The sequence below is a fragment of the Chroicocephalus ridibundus genome, chromosome 5 (assembly GCF_963924245.1).
Source record: "Chroicocephalus ridibundus chromosome 5, bChrRid1.1, whole genome shotgun sequence".
NCBI classification, from domain to species: Eukaryota; Metazoa; Chordata; class Aves; order Charadriiformes; family Laridae; genus Chroicocephalus; species Chroicocephalus ridibundus.
In genome coordinates, this window is record NC_086288.1 from 72120735 (window position 1) to 72142012 (window position 21278).

The 21278-nt window shown below is 48.1% G+C and overlaps 1 protein-coding gene across 1 annotated transcript in view; it reads left to right on the forward strand.

Annotated features, from left to right (window-relative positions):
* The first annotated feature begins 9061 nt into the window (after positions 1-9061).
* Positions 9062-21278, forward strand: part of KIT (KIT proto-oncogene, receptor tyrosine kinase) — a 57837-nt gene continuing 45620 nt past the window's right edge. The window contains exon 1 of the mRNA XM_063336644.1: positions 9062-9170. Within this exon, the coding sequence (XP_063192714.1) occupies positions 9083-9170 (88 nt within the window). The 5' untranslated portion in view covers positions 9062-9082. The remainder of the gene's footprint in view (positions 9171-21278) is intronic.

The following is a 21278-nucleotide window of genomic DNA, read 5'->3' on the forward strand; positions in this document are numbered from 1 at the left end:
CCTTCTGACACAGGGACGGGAGCAAAAGCTGGGAGGGAAGAGCCGGCGGCTCTCTGAGGTGTAAGGAGATAAGCAAGCTGCTCCTGGGCTGACATCTGTGCTAACAATGGGCCATATGTGGGCTGTGCGGAGAGGGCTGGTAACACAGCGGAGATCATGCATTTAACAGATTGTACCTACAACCGGCATCTTGTGTAACACTTAATATTCGGGTAAATAAAGGCGGCAGCGGCAGCAGCCCGGACCGGGCACGGAACAATCGGACAGCTGACGTGAGGCAAGGGGACATAGCTCGGCGATAACCAAGATATCCATTCCTAGGAGGAGCCGGCCGCTGCCTTGCATTGTTTAAACCGCTCTGGCTATTTAGGTGTCCACCTAAAATGGGGAAATCACCTGTTACCTTCACACCCGGCTTCGGACAGAGGCGCCGTGGCATTTACCTCGGTATGTAAAGGCCGGCTCCTGGGGAACACGAGGTTTTGCTGTCGTGGGGGGCCGGCTCTGGCGGCACGCCAGCGCTAAGTTCCCTCTCGCCGCTCGTTCTCATCGCTTTCCGCCAACCCCCCCCCCCCCCGCCCCCGCCCAACCCCTTTTGGCAGCAGACCTGTTTGCAAAACCCACACGGTAAACCAGATCAGGGACTAGATTAGGGGGTGAAAAATAACCTTCTCTGCGGTTCCTCAAAATAGCTGTGGCAGCAAAACAAAGAGCCAGCAAGTTCAAGTGCCACAGCAGGGGACAGAATCAGGGAGAGGAGGGTCGGGACCTTCCTAAGTCTGTTTCACAGCCAGCGTCTTGCGAACCGACGCGGCGAACAAATGATGCAGGAGCAGTTCAGGATGGTGGCAGAGACAGAACCCCCGCTCTCAGCTGCGACGGCCGAGTCCCAGTGGATGCACATCCCCTCGGCAAGAGGGGCTGGATGCCTGGAGGGGTGACGGGCTCCTAAGCTGCAAAACTGACATTTACATTCGCATTAGCGCCAACAAGGAGCAGATGGCAAAGGGAACGCGCCGTATTTCTTACGTGAACCCCAAAGAATCCCAAATCTCAGTTTTACTTGGACGCTTTCCTGGCCCAAACAGGTCCTGCGTGCTGCCAGGTGACAACAGCTCCCTGCCCAAAGGCCTATCAGTGGGGGGCGGCTCTGCAGGCACTTAATTAAGGAACTCGGGGCAGGGAAGGGAGGCTTTGAGATATAAACATCTGTAAGGTTCCCAGCAGGGAGAATTGAAGGCAGGGTTTTCCCACTGCAGGAGCAAAGAGCTGGTGAGCCCTGAGGATGCATCTTGGTGCATCTGCCGGGGGTCACCTCCGAATAGCAGAGTCCTCTGGGCACGGGGAGCTGCGCTCAAAGCCACAGCCTGGCCTTAAGCAGGGCGGGCAGCTGGGATACGGGCTTTGCCAGCAGTGCTCTTGCATTCGGGAGGAGAAAAAGCACACAAGAAGGAATCAGCTGAACATATCAGGGCAAAACCAGATATGGTCTTTAGACCATGTTTTTTACACCAATGCAGTTGTTTATGTTGCATATCAGACAGACTGGTACAGAAAAACGCACAGAAACATCTAGATAAACATTGCACACCGGAGTAATGCATCATTTCAATATCAACTCCCTAAAAGAACGGAGATAAAATAGGAAAAGGATCCCAGAAAACATATCCTAAAACTCATTTGACTGAATTGAGCACACTAAACTCATATGGCCCCACCAAATCTGCTTAAACTCAGAACAGGAGGGGAAAAACGGAGAAGTAGCCATCTCATGTAATAGAATATTGTCTCTTAAGGTCCAAATTCACAAGCCTTCTAAAGCTAGATGATTTCATTAATATCAGCAGGCTTTACAACACCTCTCTCACAGGAACGAATACCATTTTTATTCCCAGGCATCCTCACGAACTGATTTTTTTCTTTCTGGTTAGCCAGCCTTGGACAAACAAAGTCATCAAAATGCAAATTAATCAAGGTGCAATCCCAGGTCTTCCCAGGATGCCGGGCAGCCAGCATCCACTGGGGAGGTGGTTGAAAGTGTCTGCAGAAGCTCACTTTCACTTGCACTGCACAACGGGCTACCTACGGAAATTTCCAAAGGCGACTGCACCGTCTCAGCTTGAAAACTCTTATCAAGAAGACTGGAAAAAAACTTCTACAGGTGAAAAAAATAGAGGATTGGGTGATAAACGGGATGGGCACAACCTTCTTAATGGGGAGGCACCTTTGACTGCCCTTTACTCTCCCAGTGGTGTGTATGTTTTTCCTGCCGTCTATCAGCACTGTGGGCTTGGGGATTATAGTACACACTGCATTCGCAAATATACATAGCTGGAAAAAAAAAAAAAACAACCCAAAGGCCTCTGGCAGTACAAGATAGCCGTATGAAAATGGAATAAGACTGATAGGAAAATAATCTCTTAGAGACTTTTGGTTCCCAAGAACTGTAAAGATAGATTGTAATGAAAACGTAAATACGTACCTACCTGCTGTGTGGTGCCCTAAGATACTGCAGCATTGCCTTGGTAAGGGCTACCTACCCTATACGGCAGGGCAACAACGTCTACAGCGTTTTAGTTTTGTAGGGGTCGGTCAAAAAATTTGCAGGGGGAGAAGTGAGAGGCGATGGAGAAGCTGTTAGCTCCGTGGATACTCCATCTGTCTGCAGCAAACTGCGAGCCTTGCTTTACCAAAGCTGGGAGTTACCTGCTTAAAGACGGAGATGCTAATTAGAAAGTGCTTTGGTCTCTAAGAAGTTCAGCTGCCCACGGCCATCCTGGGAAGCGAACAAAACTGAGCAGACATGGAGACAAGCTTTGCGAGCAGCAGCTAGAGAGGCCAGACTTCTTGGTTTTTTTCTATGAAAAATAGCAAATGGGTCACATGTGCGGCTGTTTACTATTTTAGGAACTGTCTTCTCTGAAGTGCTTTGGCTCTAATAAATAACAGTTGTTTTTTTAAGGCCAGACACCGCTATCCTTGTTCCAGGTGAGGTGGCAGGGTTGTGACAAATCTGCCTTGCTCCGCAGGAGGAGACGGGCACAGCGGGCACTGAGGATGGGACCGGGAGAGAGCGGGAGGCTCATATGATGCTCCCCTGACAAAGGCTGAGTGCTCCGGGCCAGACATGTGAGAGGAGCACTGGCAGGAGAGGTCAAGAGGGGCCACTCGCCCAAAAAAATGTACAACCCAGGTTAGTAACAAGTTTTAAAGCTGAATAAAGGGGAACTGATGTGTTTCTGCAAACTGCGCAAAGATGAAAACAAAATGGGACCAATAGAGCTCTGAAGATGTCTTGCAGGGATAAAAAGGATCCCAGCAAATCCTGGTGCAGCTCAATAATGACAAATTAAAATACATTGAAGAAAGGTACTTAGAGACGTGATGTGACAAACAGACGTGATAAAACAAACAAGCTTTTCTAGTTATTGACTCAGGGAACACAGACAACACAAGCACCCCGTTCTCCATCACACTTTGGACACCTACTATCTCAATCAAGGGGGGGGGTCTTTTGCTTTTCTTTTAGTTTTCTTCTTATTTGACCCCCAAATTCACACGCAAAATAGTGCAGTTTAACAAAAATGCCAAAGGAGTCAACTGGATCTCATGTGGCTTTAATCACCTGAGAAGAAAAAACGCCTGACAAACCCCCTCTCTCGCCATTTATTTAGATTCCAGATACGGCAAAGCGCTGTAAGAAAGCACAGAAGGGCTCTTTATGAAGGGCAAAGCAAAGTTAGTTCTTGTCACGAGATGCAGAGCCGGGATATGTTTTCAGACACCGAGGCATTAATATCCTGTTGGGAGCGGGCAGAGAGGGCGAGGACGAGGTTCTCCAGGGCTGCAGCCCAAAGCCGCCACGCGTGGGAAGGCCAGGGAAGGATGGGAAGGGCAGCGGGATGGGAAAGGAGAACGCTTCTGAGGAAGCCAAATTAGCTGTTTCTCCACAAATATGTTGATATGTCGAACTCGTTCAAAAAAAAAAAAAACAAAAAACAAAAAACCAACCAACCAAAAAAACACCCAGCAACAAAATGAAATAAGACAAAACAACTCTTTGAAAAGACCTCGGCTCTCAACAGCGGCCTGTGCAAGAAAAGCAGCAAGTGATAAAGGCAAGAAGCGTACTTGGCAGTTCATAAAGACAAATCTCTTTTCTTAGTAAGATTGCAGGCTATAAACTAACAAAAACTGCTATCAAGAAGATTAGAGCCTTTATTTTCCACTTAAGCTTATACTGATAAGACAGTTTTTACAATAGTGTGCCATGCATGTGATAATAAGAGATGTCTTTAAAAACAGCATATATTTCAAGCTTCAATGACGATTATATCTCAGCTCTTGACACTCGATGCTGGAAAACTCTTTAATTAAGTAGGATAGCAATGCTGATTTGAGATCACGGGCACAATGGGATTTAGTGAGTATTTCACAAAATTGGATTAAAAGGGAGTAAGAGATACCTCCCACTTCAGTAAGACTGAATGGATTCAATTGAAGGCTCATATTCCAGGGGGGAATGAGATAAAGGTGTCCACTTTATCTGCATTAATTTTAGTGTCATCCCTGCTAAAAATAGCGGAAATTTCTGCAGTTGAACTGCAGAAGACGTTATAATCCTACCATCTACAGATGAAGTCTTAAGACGTATGCCTATCACGTACTGGCAGTTTTCTCCACTCACCCACCCTTACGTGTAAGTGTGAGGATGCAGAAAACTGGAAATTAATAAAACTAAATGCAACGAAACGTCCCGAAATCTCATGAAACGGGTACAGCTGGATTATACCTTGCTGTACCAACAGTTTAGACCAGCAAGACTTCACACTAATTTTTTTGGTTTATGGTTTTTTTTTTAGTAATAAACAAGAGACTTTGAAAATTCACAGCTACGGTTTTGTCGATTAAAATTAAGACACAGCAGAGTGCTGAGTACATCTTTTTGCACGGTGGTCATATGACATTCCTGACAGCCAGGCTTCAGAAATGCTGGTTTAGGTGAATGCACAAGGCAGAAATTTAACCACTTTTCACTTTTTAAAAGCTTAACAAACTTTTATGCCAACGATTAGATGGCTTTTACAACAACGCCGGTAAATCGATGCATGTTTCAAACTCCCGTAATTTCTCAAAGCCTGCAGGAATCACAGAGGAGTTAATTCTGGAGTGGCTGGGGCCGCCAGTTTATATGGAACGGCGATGTCCCAGACTAAGGTCTATCAATCTGCAGTTTAGAAAAAGGAAAGTATAACGTTATAGAAGAAATCGTTATCACGGGGTTTATCAGGAGGGATTCTCGCTGGCATTGATTAGCTGTATCAGAAGGGAAGTTTCCCCTCTTCACATTAGATACGTCACGCCATGGGTAAAATAGATCCCACGGATTATTTATGCTGTAAAGATTTAGAATAAAACGGTTTTCGTAGCCCTGACAAATAAGCTCCTTGAAGCCATCGAACTAGCTAATTTCCAAATGCATTTTCATCCAGATACAGAAATAACGCAAGTCCTTCATTAGGGCACCAGTTCAATGACATTAGCTTAATCTTACCGATATTATCGATCTATTCAATGTTTACTCCGGTAGCAAGTCCCATGGATGTGTAACAGCAATCTTTTGAATTGACTGCTCGAAGGAGCTGGTCCATAAATGTTAAATCACTTCAAGCTTTTCAAACTGAAGTGAGCTTTCCAAACAGAGAGTTTTATGTATTTCTCCAAGCTTATCATTCTTATCTCCAAATCTGTATCCATTGTCTCCAAAGCCTGTAGATCTCTCTCTCTCTGTCGTCCCCCCCCAAAAAAGAACGTCAACCTACTGCAAGTTGGTTCCAGCAGATGATGAGGAGAGATGGCATCACCTGTCCTAACACACTGCCACAGTACCATGGCGACGGCTGAAGAAAGGAACACGGGAGGTTGGCTGCAAACGCAGAGAAGACCCTTTTTTGGCTTAAACTCACACAATTCGGACAAAGGTAGAAAAAAGACCTAAGAGAATCCTCCACTGCTCAAGCAACTTTCTTTTTCTTCTTCTATAATGGAAACAGAATACGGATGAGAGAACTTACAGCATTCAGCGCAATGCATGGGAGAGAGGTGGAAAAGGCAACTGCGTTTATCATTATGATTATTAAAAATAAATGAAGTGGCAAGGTTAAAAACCAATTCACCTTTGTTTCCCCACTTACTGTAGCTATTTATAGCCAGGCAAAGTACGTGGAGAATGCTGTTGCCACTCCGATTTTGAGAGGTCTCACATTCAGCTTAACGCTCGTGAAAATGAGGCACATGATGCCGGGCCATGCGGAGTTTGGCTTCATGTGATCAGGGATGTGCAGGACATAAAGGCAGGCCGCTAACCAAAAGAGCGCTAATCGAGGAGAACAGGGAGAAACCTGTCACAATAACAACATCACATGTTCCTCGGTAATGTTGCAGTGGAAACCCCTTGCGCGCTGCCTTTGCATCTTTAAGAAATTAAACTGTAAATGTTCCAAGCATTTATGTAAAAGATTTCCAACTCCCCCCCTTTTTTTTTTTTCCCTCTCTCCTGCAAAAACGAAACCCAAAGACACCTGGAAAATCTGGAGTGCACTAAAAATTTAAGTATTTCAGCTATTTTTTACCTCTACCTAGAATTAATTTGATTAATTCACCTAGCGAGAAATATGATTTAAAAACGATGTTTGATTCTGAAATTGTTGGTGTGCTAACAAAAATGTATTCCGTTTTGCAGCAGAGGAAGGATTCACCCATCAAAAGAGACTGGCTGTCAGAGATGAAAGAGAGTAAAGAAATGGAGAGAGCCATTTTAAACATATAAGACAAGACTTTCATCTCATGCTGGACCATATGGGACAGTGCTATTAACCTTGGGAAAAACCTGACAGTACTGCAAAAGAAAAGAAGATGAAGAAAAAAAAAAAAAAGGAATAATTTACCTTCAATAACTTTTCTGATCTGTACCGACACGTTTCAAGATGTCTATACTTAGGCTTTTCCACGGGTGAAGGTTTTGCCATGTGTCCCCTACATCTTTCTGTACATCCAGAAGTGCTGGTATGGGGTTTTCTGACAGTCTGCGTGTCCTTCCCTCACCTGCCTGTGGGTACCGGGGCAGAGCACCGCTGGTGAATGCACGGATGTCTCCTCTGCCTGGGTCACCTATGTACCTTTCTGTCACCTCAGCAGCGTGTGACACCGACTGACAAAGCAGTGTTAAAGACAAGACATTTCTGTAGTCTGTATTATTTCTGCCTGAAGAGCCGCTCCACTCCGGCTCCCTCCATTTCTGCAGAAGCAAGTGCTCCCAGATCCTCCTTGTCAATCGTCTCATCGGTGCTTAAAAAACTCCCTCTGTGGGATTCCACAACCTCTACTCTGCAATGCATTTGTAGACTAAATTCTCCTTACTCTTTGCAAGTGCTTTCCTAACATTTAAGCTATTTCTTTTTTTTTTTTTTTTGCTGAAAACTAAATGGATTACTTTTTATCTTGCCCTTGAGGGACATGAAAAACAATTGCTCACAATCCTCTTTGTAAGAACCTTTTCCATGTTTAAGCTCCCTGTCAGCTTTCTCTTTTCCATACCAAACCAGCCAGTTCTTTCAGTCCTTCCTTTTGTGTCACAGGCCATACTTTTAAGTCTCACTTCTGTTGCTGTGACTGGCCCTTAACAGCTGACAGCCCAGAGTGGGCACAGATTGAGATCTCAGCGGTCGAGCCAGGGCAGAGCGTTACCTTTGGTGCACACGCGACCTGCTGTGACACCTCCAGGAGCTGTAAGTGAGGATTTCAGAGCTAAACAAATGGCTTTGCACCTGCCCTTTGAGAGATGCTCCCTCTGTTTCCAGGCCCCTTGCCCAGCCTGGCTGTGCCCTCCAGACCACACTACCCCTGAGCTTACCCAGCCCCACATCCCCTATCCCTCCTTATCACAGAACCATAGAATGGTTTGGGTTGGAAGGGAGCTTCAAAGATCATCTAGTTCCAACCCCCTGCCATGGGCAGGGACACCTCTCACTAGACCAGGTTGCTCAAAGCCCCATCCAGCCTGGCCTTGAACCCCTCCAGGGATGGGGCAGCCACAGCTCCTCTGGGCAACCCGTTCCTGTGTCTCACCACCCTCACAGTAAAGAATTTCTTCCTAATATCCAATCTAAATCTCCCCTCCTTCAGTTTCAAGCCATTACCTCTCACCCTATCACTACACGCCCTTTTAAAATGTCCTTCTCCAGTGTTCTTATAGGCCCCCGTTAGGTACTGGAAGGCCACAGTAAGGTCTCCCTGGAGCCTTCTCGTCTCCAGGCTGAACAACCCCAACTGTCTCAGCCTGTCCTCATAGCAGAGGTGCTCCAGCCCTCTGATCATCTTTGTGGCCTCCTCTGGACCTGCTCCAACACGTCCATGTCCTTCTTTCACTGGGGGCTCCAGAGCTGGACACAGTACTGCAGGTGGGGTCACACCGGAGCAGAGCGGAGGGGCAGAATCCCCCCCCTCGCCCTGCTGGCCACGCTGCTGGGGATGCAGCCCAGGATGCTGTTGGCTTTCTGGGCGCCGAGCACACATTGCTGGCTCGTGTTGAGCTTCTCATCCACCAACACCCCAAAATCCTCTCCTCTACGGTGCCCTGCCCACTGAGGGGGGGCGATCTCTCCCCCCCCCAGCACCACTGTGTCATGGTTTTTTGGTTGTTCCCCGCCCCCGCCTTTTTAAACTATTTTATTTTGGGAGGTATTTGGGGTCTTGACGGCAAACCCCACCGAGGCACACAAGGACGCTCCCCCCGCCACCCCGGCAGGGGGACGGGGACGGAGGCGGGGGAGGCTCTCACCTGCGCCCATCCCCGTGGCGGCGGGGCGGGGGCGGGGGCGCGGAGGGGCCGCGCAGCGCAGCGCGGCGCGGCGCGGGGCGGGCGGCGGAGGCGGAGCCGTCGGCGGCGCGGCGGGGCCGGCTTGTACTCCGTTAGCCCTTCCCGCGGGGGGCTCGGGCATCCTCCGGGCGGCGGGCGGTGCGAGCGGCAGCCGCGCCGGGCTTCGTGGTTGGCGGCGGGGGGGGGGGGTTGGCGGCGGCGGCAATGGCAACGGCAACGGCAACGGAAGGCGCGTACCTCGCCCGGGAGCTGGCCCACGCCGCGCTGCTGCTGCTGAGCCTCTTCCCGGCAGGTGGGATCCGCGGGCGCGGGAGGGCGCGGAGCCTCCGCGGGGAGCGGCGGGCAGGCTGCGGGGAAAAACTTCGGGGGGGCAGCGGCGTGGTGGTGGCGGTGGCGGTGGGGACGGGGGGTCGGCAGCCCGGTGTTTGCCCCTTTGCGGGACGCCCCGCCGGGGCGGGGGGGGAGAAATAAAGTCCTTTGTTTGCGGTGAGCGGTGAACCGGGGCTGGGAGAGGGGACATCTCCCCCCCCCCCCATCTCCCCCGGGCCGGGCTGTTTTGACAATAAACTATCTGGCAATCAGTACAAAATGTCCCCGCGGTTAAGTGCGCCTTGAACAATAGGCAGGGAACCAGCCGCTGCCGTCAGGTGTCCAGAGGTGAAGCCTCCCCGGGGCGGGAGGAGTGGGGGGGGCTGATGGGCTCCGTGCCCCGCTCCGTCCCGCCGGCGGGTCCGTGCCCCCGCTGTTGGTGCCCCGGTGCGCTCCGGCGGCTCCGTGCCCGGTGTCGGTGCCCGGGTGTCAGTGTCCCGGTGTCGGTGCTCCGATGTCCGTGCCTCGACGGGTCCGTGCCCGGTGTCGGTGTCCTGGTGTCGGTGCCCCGGAGCGCCCCGATGGGTCCGTGCCTGGTGTTGATGTCCCGGTGTCAGTGTCCCGGTGTGCCCTGGTATCAGTGCCCTGGTGTCGGTGTCCCGGTGTCAGTGTCCCAGTGTTAGTACCCTGGCGGGTCCGTGCCCGCTGTCGGTGTCCCGGTGTCGGTGTCCCGGTGTCGGTGCCCCAGTGTCGGTGCCCCGGTGGGTCCGTGCCCGGTGTCAGTATCCCGGTGTCAGTGCCCTGATGTCGGTGCCCCAGCGGGTCTGTGCCCGGTGTTGGTGTCCCAGCGTCAGCGCTCCAATGTTGGTGCCCCGGTGGGTCCCTGCCTGGTGTCGGTGCCCCGGTGCGCCCCAGTGTCAGTGCCCCGGTGTCGGTGTCCCAGTGTCAGTGCCCCCGTGCACCCCTGTGGGTCCATGACCTGGTGTCGGTGCCCCGATATCGCTGCCCCCCCAGTGTCAGTGCCCCATTGCACCCCAGCAGGTGGGTGCCCCGCAGTCCCGAGGGGACAGGGCAGGCATCTCACCCCAGGACAAGGCATCGGAGCCGGTTTGCTCCAATCCTCCGGGTTGAAGAGGAGGGCAAGCGGCTCCGCTCGGGCCTTCGGGAGACTGAAGGTCTCCCGAAGGCCCGAGCGGAGCCGCTTGCCCAAAAACTTTGGTGTGCCGGGTATATATTCAAAGTTTCCTTTCCACTTCCTTGATAAAAGGGGATTTCCTTGCCTAACCTCACAGGGCTAGTGATTTGAAATACCGGGCAACTTTACACATGGCTTTCGCAGTCGCTCGCTGCACAGTTTGTAGGCTTTAAGCGGCATTTGGAGGTCCGTGGAGGAAGGTGCCGTAAGGAGGTCGCGGCTAGTGTCCGAGGCGTTGCACTCAGGGAGGAATTTGGCCCTGTGCACGGAAGTCTGAAAGCGGATAACGTGAAAGGTCGTCTACTTAGCTAAGAGCAAGCTGAGGATCCAGGGAAGCGATGCGCGGTGCGAGGTGTTTAACAGCTGCTGCCACCAAGGGAGAGGAGCCTTGCAGAGCACTCTGCGTGACAGCAGACGGGGAGGGCTCCACCAGCCTCTGCCCGCGCTGCTGGCAGCAAATAAAACTAATATTCCAGGAACTGACAGTAGTGACAATGTCGGATTCTTCATTGTACGCGTTTGGAATGTGAGAGAGGCTGTAGTTGATTTATGAACATTTTTGTTAATATTTTTTTCTTTGGGTAACGTGTTTGGTTTGCTCCCTTTGTTCATCAATAATCGGAACTAGAGTGTGATAGCTGACAATTTCGATTTTCCTATTCAGAATACCCAGAGGTGTCTGCAGAGTGCTCGTGCTGCGGCCACAAGGATGGGAAACTCCTACCAAGGCGTTATTCCTCAAAATAAATTTAAAAATAAAAGTTGAAGTGATTAATACCCACCAACTTTCTTTACTTCAAGTATTTCTTGCCTGCACCTGAAGGTTATCCTTCCTGGTACAGTTAGACTGTCCTTAAGGAGAGCTTGAGAAATGGGTCAGGCTGGCAGCATCTTCTGGAAGTCATGAGATGCAGGCTCCAGAGTCCTGGAGATCAAGGAGGGAACCTTTCTTGTGATCCTTCCTCTGGTTCTGGGTTCAAATGTTGACTTGTTGGACATACTTCACCTTGGGCGCACAGGAGACAAACTTGTGTGGGCAAAACCCCACAGTGTAATAGGCAGAAATGACTTGCTGTCGCAAAAGACAGCTGTCTTTGGGTACGTATGCGCATCATCTGTGTACCACATGGGTGGAGGAATATTCAGGGATAGTTTGGGGCTGGAGATGGCTGGTGTCCTGGCAAGGGCCATCAGAAGTGACAGGCAGGACAGAGCTGATCAGCTGTGCTGGATTGCTGCGGAGCTAGCGTGACGCTGTGTTACTTTGGGGTTTGCCTCAGTGTAGACGCCCGGACTGGATGATCTCCCACCTATCAGACCTATCCGGTTGTTTATCAGTATACAAATTTATATTAAGTATCTTTCTTTGGCCTTCAGTCAAGAGCTTCTTCCTTTGGTTGCAAACAGGGAAGGAGGATGTAGAAAACAGAGCTCTCGGAGGGTGAACCATTCTTCATCTCTGTCCACAGCTCCTTCCTATTTTTTGTTTTTCTTACGTCCTAACGTATGCTTCCACTTTTCCCTCCGTTTGGGGATTGCCTGGTCCTCCTTTTATACAATATTCTGGAACCATCTTTTCTCTGTGACTCTCCTGTCCCCCCCCAAGGCTTGCCCTGTCCTGTCCCCCCCACCTCCCCCCCAGTACTCTGCCAGAGTCTCTCTGGCGCTTCCATCCTGCAGTCATGGAAGACTGGACATGGTTCCTTTCAGCATCCGTCAATATAGCCGTTTTTGGTTTTTTTTTTTTTTTTTCCCCCAGTCAGCTGCAGAGTAGTAGGAGGCTCTCCCTGTGCCCAGAGGGAAGAATGTCTCTTCTCATGATGTTTCCTGCTACCTGTCAGCCGGAGGCTGGAAGCAGGAAAATTGAACTTGATGAGGGTTCTGATTGCTGTCACTCAGTCGCTGCCTTGACCCCCTCAAACCATCCGAGTGTCCAGCCCTCCCTCCTCCCCCCTTTCCATCTCTGCTCTCTCCTTCTCCTTTTCCTCCCTCCCCTGCGGCCGTGCAGCTTCTCCTGCGCCGAAACGTGGCCCACGGCCACTGCCTGGAGCAGGGTGGAAATGTCAAAGATTGCTCGATGCTCCACTCTTTTTCCTTCCGTTACGACTGGGATCCCTCTCCCAGCGAGCGCCTAAGTGATTTTTCTTCAGGCTTTATAATAAAGAACGTGATAAATTTGGCAAGAAGCGAGACTCCCATTTGCATCCCGTTGAAGTGCCGTTCAGAGAGGCTGGAGGCATTTCCATGCGCTCATTTTGCAAGGGAAAGCCTCTCGTCGGCAGATGACTGCAGCTGTGGTAGCGTTGGGTTCTGCTGGCTCTCCGTGGCCTTTCCGCCTCCCTTCAGCCCTCCCAGAAACCCATCGGCGATTGTCCGAACAGCAGGGCTGCTTTGCAGGTGCTTGGATTGATCGAAGGATCCTGAGTCACCTCCAGAAGGGACACGTTGCACCAGGACACAGGTGGAATCAGAGAGGATATGTCTTTAGCACATGTGAACACGAGCTAAGACAGATCTTAGGGGGAACATCTGAGTCATGTTCCAGTCTGGTAGGAGTTTCTCGTAGTGAAACTTGTCCTGTTCTCTCTCTGGTCTGTTGTGAGAGACTCTAAGTGATACCTCCGTATTCTTTGGATTTCTGTCTGAACCATCATTCGTTGTTAGTGCGAGCTATTCGAAATATTTTTAGGGCATATCTGGAGCTGTCAAACTAAATACCAAATATTACGCATTTGTAGTTTGAAAGGAAGCTGCTTTTCTAGCCTGAACTTTCAGTAAACACTCCGGTGTCATCTGAAGGTAAGGAATAACAAATTCTGGATGAAACAAGAACCGCACAGCATCAAAGAGTTTCAACAACATATATGTTTATCTACAGTACATGACAACCGATCTAATCTCATATCAGTCTTGTAGAAGAGAGGCAGTAATTGCTCAAGGTTGAGCCACTTCTCAGCTTTTTCTCTCTGTCCATGGAAATGAAGGCCGTTGCAGAGATCCAGCGTTGCCTGATTGTCTTGCTGTGTGTGTGTGACACATGATTTTACAGATGTTGTTTTCTTTTTCATCTCGTACAAACATCTTCCAGGATTTTGACTCATTTCCTTAAGTCTCTTTCAGCTGTTCAGAGAATGGCTGGAGGAAATGAGGTCTAATATCCTAATGCATTGCATTTACTGTAAGTACCCTCTCACTTTAAGTGTAAAACTTTGCCTTTCTGTGATTTCTGAGTCTTCCCCTGAACAAGAAACAACTGGCCGTTGTTTCTGTCCATCAGAAACTCAGCTCCCCCTGAGTTTCTTCTGTCTTGACAGAGCTCAAGGTGTTTGTTGTAACCTTTGGCGAAAGGGGAGAACAGATGCTAAAGGCATGTAATGGAAGTGGTGACCCAGGTTCCAGTGTGTTACATCTTTTGGACGTTTCTTATAAAAAACTCTAAAGAGAATGCACACCCAGATTACTAGGGCTTGCCATAAAAGAGATTTTAAAATTGTTATTACTCTTCTGTATCATTTTACTGCAGAAGTATTGTGCTTGGCTTTTTCAGTGACTTTTAGGAAACGAGAAGGGCTTTTTCCGAAAGGACCCTCTTTAACCCCGCCAACAGTCATAAGCGAACGTAATTTTACGCGCGTGTGAGTAGTCTCCCTGGCCGGCTGCCAAACCTAATGGCAACCGAAGTGTATTGTTTGTCCACCGGCCAAGATTGCTGCCGTTAGTGATAAAAGCATAAGGGGACCGTAAACATCTGTGTCTGAAGGGAGAACGCGACTCCTATTTTCGAGGGTATACCCGTTAGAAAGCACAGTAAATGTTAATCTCTCAGCGGATTTACTCCTCGGGATTATACTCATTTATTCTGAAAACATAGGTTTTTCAGATATACCTTTAAGTGGATTTTTAGTGATCTTTTTTGGGGTTGCAACATCATTTTTTTTTGTGCAGCACGTAGGGCTCTTGGTTATATGATCTTTATACTGTCTCTTACAGGCATGTAAATAACAGAAAAGTTTCTGGTGTTGCTACCGTGCTATGCAACTCCTGCACTGCTCCAGACAGATCAGTCCTCAAAATTGTAACTAAAAAGAGGCATCGTTTAGTAAAATTAGCATCTACAGGGGGTTTTGCCACTGGGGGGGCTGTCAGCTTTGAATGTCCATGATTTTAAATGTCATCTGACAGCTGAGTCTGTAATCACGTAACATAATCATTAAATATCTGATATGGACAAGAATTTGCAGAGCAACTAGGCGCTGACGGTTGTAAATCTAAGTGATAAAGCGGATGCACGGGCTGATTTAAGTTAAGAAGAGATGAAAACCGTGGCAGGGAAATTTGAAAGTCAGAGAGGTGCATCTTTTCCAGGCTCTTTGGAAGCCTGGCAAATGCCAGGTTAGTCCTACACCTCCTTTCATTTCCCGTCAGTAATTGTCTTACGCTAAGCAGTGCTCCTCCGCTCGTGCTGGGTGAACCTGCTCCCCATGACACGGAGTGGGCTTCTTTTAAAGAAAAGGTTCGTGCAAAAGCCACGCTGGAAAAAGAAACCAAAGTTGTTGGTTATAACCTGTCATTCAGAGCCTGCCCGTTTCGGAGGAGGAGAAAGGTCCCGGTGAGCTGTGACGGAAGCGTTTTGGGTATTCGCATGCCTAGGCCATTCAGGGCTAACTAGGTTCCTGCCGAAGGGTATCATGAGATTAGAAACGAGCACTTGGCTCTCTTAATCTGTTTTTTGTTCAGGAGTTAATGGCTGCACCGACGTCACGTGTTGAAGGTTTCGTCTGCAGCCCTCGGGACTGGAAACTTCATTCTTTGCTGCATGAAATCTTGACTTTCTCAGGCGTTCGCCCGCCTCCCACCGCTGGGCGTGTGAGAGGCACGGCAAGGCGCAGGGAGCCCCCGCACAACTGGGAGAGTGAGGCTGGAGGAGACCGGCAGAGGTCACCCCTCCGTCCCCTGCTGTCCCCCCCGGGTCAGACGGAGCTGATCTTCCCAGGTGGACTTTTGTCTCGCCCGCTCTAAGGGAGACTTGTGGGGCAGAGTCTACCACCCGTTTTTCTCTAGCACATAACTAGTTGTGAAAGGTCGAAAGCTTCGCCTGATTCCTGACCCCATCTCCCTTTGCTGGTCGCTTAATTCCACCCTTTTTTTTCCCCTGTGCTCACATGGATATAGTGAGCTGCTGGTCACCATCCTCTTTCTAATAACATTTTACGAATTGACAGTGAATAGAACATCTTTGACTTCTCTGATAAACCTTTTTCAGCCTTTTCTTTTGGTGCGTCTTCCGTAACTCCTCCTCCTCTTGTTCTTCTCAGCCCTCTCCAACTTGTTCGGATTTCCTCCAGATCCGATGTGTAAAATTGAGGTCTGACTCCAGATAAGAAACGGTGTATTCCCAGGTTTAATGAAATAGTTACCTCCCGGTGTTAACTCTCTGCTTCAATTTGATTCAAAGCATTGTAAATCTGATTTTAATCATGACTTAAATCAGCTAACAGTAAGCCTCATTTTAACTGTTTTGCATTTGTACTTAATCATTTTGTAAAGAAAGGTTTAACCTCCTTTATTACCATTGAGATGGAGTTTTAATTAAATATAGCCTTTACGCTTAATGTTATACTTACTTTGATTAATCACTGTGCCTGTATTTAAGCAATTATGTAGCTTGTTATATATACACTTATCCTGATTCTTCATGTGTATGTTTTAGTATGAAAATAGAAAGTGTTGACATTTCTTGTATTAGATAATTGATTTTTTACTGATGATTTGCATCGATTACAAAGAAGGAAACGAGAATTCTGAAATGTTCTTCCGTTAGATAAATAGCACCACATAGAAGCCAGCCAATTGGGAAGAAAAAACTCATTGAGAAATGTTTTGAAATAAAGAATTAATGTCTGAAAGGCCTATCTGTAGTCAAAACTGGTGGTTTCTAATCACTACGCTGTAAAAATTTTAGAACTAGTCCATCTCATCCTCCTTTTATTCTTAGAATGGCAATGGAAGGAAACATTCATGGGGTTTTTTTCAGCTCCTGATTAGTAGCTCCTCTTTGAATGGACTGGTTGCTTAATTGAGTTGTACTGAATGAACTGAAATAAAGAAAATATTTTCTCTGCACCTGCTGGGAGCCTCCAGATGCCAAAGGCTGGTTTGTCGCTGAGGCACAACCTGCCTGGAGGTGCTCAGCGACTGATTTCCACAACTACAGTAGTTCGATTAGCTTTAAAATGTTGGCAGCAAATGTACGGCTTGAATAAATTTTTTGCCTTAAGTTTGGGTTTGTTTTTTTTTTTTAATGATTAGAGGAGCTGTAAGTTTAAATTCATGTTGTTGTGTTTTCAAAATGACTGTTGAATGTTTTTACTTTCTAAAAGGAAAAAGTGCATGGTGAAAATGCTACATTTTTACTTTTAATGTAGCATTATATTAAATATGCGGTTTAATAGGGTATTTTTACCTGAAGTGGTTCTGTTCGTCTGCCTTAGCTGCTCTTCTGCACTAGGAGCTGGCACTGAGGCGTTCGTTTTCTGCTGCTCGGTGACTGCCCAGTTCTTTGCTTCTGCTGCCTAACTTTGTTTGCTGTTTTATACGGCATGGAAGCGCGTTCTATGCCTGGATGAGCATAACTTTTTAACTTTGAAAAGAAATTATGTTATCATCTTCGACAAAATAAAAGCTTCCTCCCAGTAGTGTTCATTGTAACACAAGCTGTTGAAGTTTCCTATGCCATAGCACGTCTGACTTCCAGGTATTATACGTAAAATTGCTGACTTTGCAGTAATGCTAACATCATCATACCTAGGATTTGAGGAATGCAGCCACAATAAAAGAGGTCAAGTGGAAGGAGGAGAAGTAAACCCTGTATTTCTGGCCTCCTCCCATAAACTGGGTACCATCAGGAGCGATGCTGCAGCGGGATTCCCTGCTCCGGCAGGTCCTCACACGGTGCTCACGGCGCGGTGCCCTTGGGGTAGGAAGGAGGACCACTTTTTCAGCCAGCGGCCACCTATATATTTGCCATGTATATGCAATTTGTGATAGGGCTTATCAGTGAACTATTTGCAAGCAAAATATTTACGTGGGACTCCTGCTGACGGTGGAGATTAAGTTAAATGGCCGAGCTCTGCATCTCCTTGCCAGAAGACGACTGGGGAAACGAAACTGGATTGTCAGAAAAACATCTAAGTCTCTGTATTCAAGGTATTTCCAAGACAACATCAGTGACAGATCTTGCTGGGTGTTAGCGTGATCGCCTGGGGCGAGATTCGTTCACCCCTCGGAGGTTCTGAGGAACCTGCCGATGAATCCTCCCCAAGTTGTCCTAGCCACAGTTTCAGAAGGCATGTGCAAAGATGCTTCTCTAAGACTAACACATTAAAAATGCCTTTATTAGATTTGGTATTGTCTACAAGACAATGCCTTTACAAGAAGTTTTTAACAACATCCTAATTAGCAGCAAAGTTTGTGCACTAGTTAGACAAAGGAAATCTAACTTACTGCAGGCTTATTAAAAAATCACGGAATAGGTAAAGTTAATTTATATGGACAAAGACGGAGATACTCCCCAAACCTGCCTCTTAAATGGATCTCTGTGCCATGTGGATGCATGACGTGATGCAGTGACTTGGATTTCAGTGGCAGAGCTATATAAATACTTTAGCTATCTTATTGCTAAAACCCAGCATTTTTTCTCATGAATCTGTCAGGGCTTTCAGTGCAGGAAAAGAGAATACAAAGTAACATGGGCATAAAAGATAGCTGTGTCTTTTCTGCAAAATTTGGTGAACATGTTTATTAATCTGAAAGTCTTGTTTATTGCTGTAATCTTCTAGGAAAAAGTACTGAACTAAATATCTGGAGAAAGTAAAAAGCTGTGCTCCTCTTTGTGGTATTTAATGTGGTCCATCATAAGAGCAGCGATAACATAATTATGCAATTATTGGTATATTTTCCCCTCTGGAGGCCTTATGTAGATGATTACCAGTGCACCTTTTAATGAAATTGCTACTATTTGATAAAATTACTGCCAAGACTTGAAATAATTAGAATTCGCGGTGCCAAAAGTCTTACATCTCCTTCCTCAGTTGAGCCTTTTCCAAATAGGCATTAATTCAGATTGCAAAACGATTCACTTCTCCCCAGTTTTCTCATTTCTCTTCGTTAAAACTACCTTTTCGCTGCATTTCAGAAAACACACTTTCAAGCCCGTGTTGCTCATTACAAGGAACATTCGTTCAAAATGGAAGTTGAGAGATACTGCACCTTTTAATGTAAATGTCAGCAAAGAGAAGTGAGAAGAAAAAGCCATTAAAGGAATAGACTGGGTGAATGACAGCTGAATTTGAATACACCATGCATAAGTGCGCTTTTTCATTCCTTTTAATCGTTCTCCATACTTACTTTATAATTTGTTTATTTATATGTCTACCAGCTGATAAAACTAGCAGCTGGTTAATAAGTAATTTTGGAAATTAGAGGGAAGAAGGCAGTAATTCAGTGGGAGTGAGGATCAGTCTAAATATTGTATAAACCTCAACACTGACAAGTGTTGTGGCAAACGGTTGCCCGTTTTTTGCAAATCCTACTTGTGTGTGTGTACGTACATATATATTTATCTGTCCTCTGTGTTTTTCTTTGAATAAGAAGTAGTAGTTATTTTAAGCTCAGACCATTCTAGTTGAAAAAAAACCCCAACTGATGGGTCAGTCATGCTTTGGGTTTGGTTTTGTTCATTAGCACATTGCCTGTAGATCCCTTCTGTGGTGGGAAGTTTAGGTATAAGAGACCGTAGTGCATCAACATGCTGTAATAAAATGAATTAATCACCCAGACTAGGTTGTTGCTCATAGTGCTTCAAGAGGAGTGACGGGACTGCTGTAGTGCGTATGGTGCTCCTTCAAAAAACCAACCCCAAAACAACAGAAAAAGCCCCAAAGTCGTAACTTCACAGAAAAAGAGGATTCAGGAAGGTTTCATACGCAGCCATGGGAAGAAGCCTGGCGCTTGATCCTGCTGGGGCTGGTCGGTATGTGTGCTAAACTGGAATTATGTTCAGCTACCTGTCCGCCTTTGTTAGCTGCATTAGCGGAGTTGGACATGCCAGTCAGAAGGGGCAAGCTGCTCGGTAGGCAGGACGAGTGGCCGGTTTGCGTGGCTGGACTTTCCTCACGCTGGCAAGGGAAAACACAGCGGCGGGGGGGCCGATGAAGGTGGGTGTCTGCCTCTGGAAGGTGGGGTTCCTTCCCCTGGCCCCATGGCCGTGAGGGAGTGCGGCACTTGGATGTACAGGGCAGCTCTCTCTCGTTCGTTTTGGAGGTCCCGTGCAGAACCTGCTCTGCTAAGCCTGCTTCTGAAATGAGGGAGCAAAGTACGATTAGCTGCCTTGCTAATTGCTGTGGCCTCTGCAGGAGGACCTGCTGGCTTCCACCCACGAGCAGGGGATCAGCCCGGCTCCTCACGCTTGTCCTGCCTGGAGATCCTGTGAACGTCTGTCTTGGAATAGTGGGATGTGCGGGGGCTAGGGAGCTGGCTGGATTTGTCTTCTTGCCACCTGCACAGCTCGTTCGGAGGGGTGCACACCCTCTCTTCAGGTGTAGCTGGGTGTCTCCTTGGTTGCCTGAGATGTTTTCTCTGCGAGGGGGAAGCACCAAGCGCCTTTTTCTTGTCCTGTGGAGTGCCCTCCCAGGGCCAGAGGGGTTTAGTGAGGCAGGTCCACGTAGGAGCAACCCCAAACTGCGGAGCCGAAAGCTTCGTGTGGGGTGTCACTGCAAAGGGGGGGGTGTCTCACAGCAGCAGCTCTGTGGTTCCCCACACTCATGCCTCCCCAGATGATAAAGACAAACCTTTGTTTCAGCCTCCCTGCACTTCCTCTCTTGGGTTTGCCATGGGTGGGAATGGGCTGGCTGGCTCCACACTCGCTCCTTGTGTTGGGGGATGCCCGTTTCTCCTTTCCGCTGCTTGCAGATGGGGTCGCTTTGGCTGCGCCTTTGAGTGTCGGGCCGGCGAGCTCCTGCCTTCTGCCCTCCACCGTGCCCTTCCTCTGCCCCCCTCCCGTTCAGGGTGAAGGGTCTACGGGGAGGGGGGTGAGAAGACAGTGGTTGCCCTCATGCAGCTGGAAAAATGTCAGACCCCCCTCAGTAATCCTCTCCCCTGGTTTTCTGCTTAGTAACCCACAGCTTCTGAGGATCCAAAACTTCAGAGCAAGCGCAGGAGCTCTGCGTTTCTGCTGGGGAAACACGCGGCGTTGAAGAGTCTGTTGGTCAGCAGGTGGCACTGGCTCTGTTGGATGGGTTAGAAACAAGCCACTTGGTTCTGCAGGGGAGCCCTAATCAGTCTAGACCCTGTAATACCTACCCGGTGACAGTTAAGTTATTTTTCAGTCTCCAAGATGAAGCTGGGGCAGAGGAGTCAGTTAGCGTTTCTATCAGCCAGGATTCGTGGCATCCACCATGTGCTTGCAGGGGACAATCACATCTTTGGTCTTTTTTGGTCTATGTCGTGTCGTTGAGGAACACACTGGCATGGGTGTTGGCGTGGATGGTTTCTTTTGCGAAGCAAGAGGCTACATTGCTGGCCGCCTTTTCCCCCGCAGCCTAGCTGAAACGGGGTCTGATGCAGCTTTCAGATCAAATAACTTAAAATTGACATTTGCCATTGCTAAACTTTTCAGCTAGCATAAGGGAGAGTGTCTGTTTAGTGAAGTGGAACAAAACAAGTAAGCATATGATAGCACCCCTCCTTTGAAAAATCTGGGAGATTTTACGTATCAGAGTAAATTAAAGTAGTTTCAGTGTGATTAACATGCGAGTTTGACACTTTATGTTTCCTTAGGGCATGAGATGCCAGGACAAAGAAAATACAATTGTAAAGGGTCTTAAATTCATCTCCCTC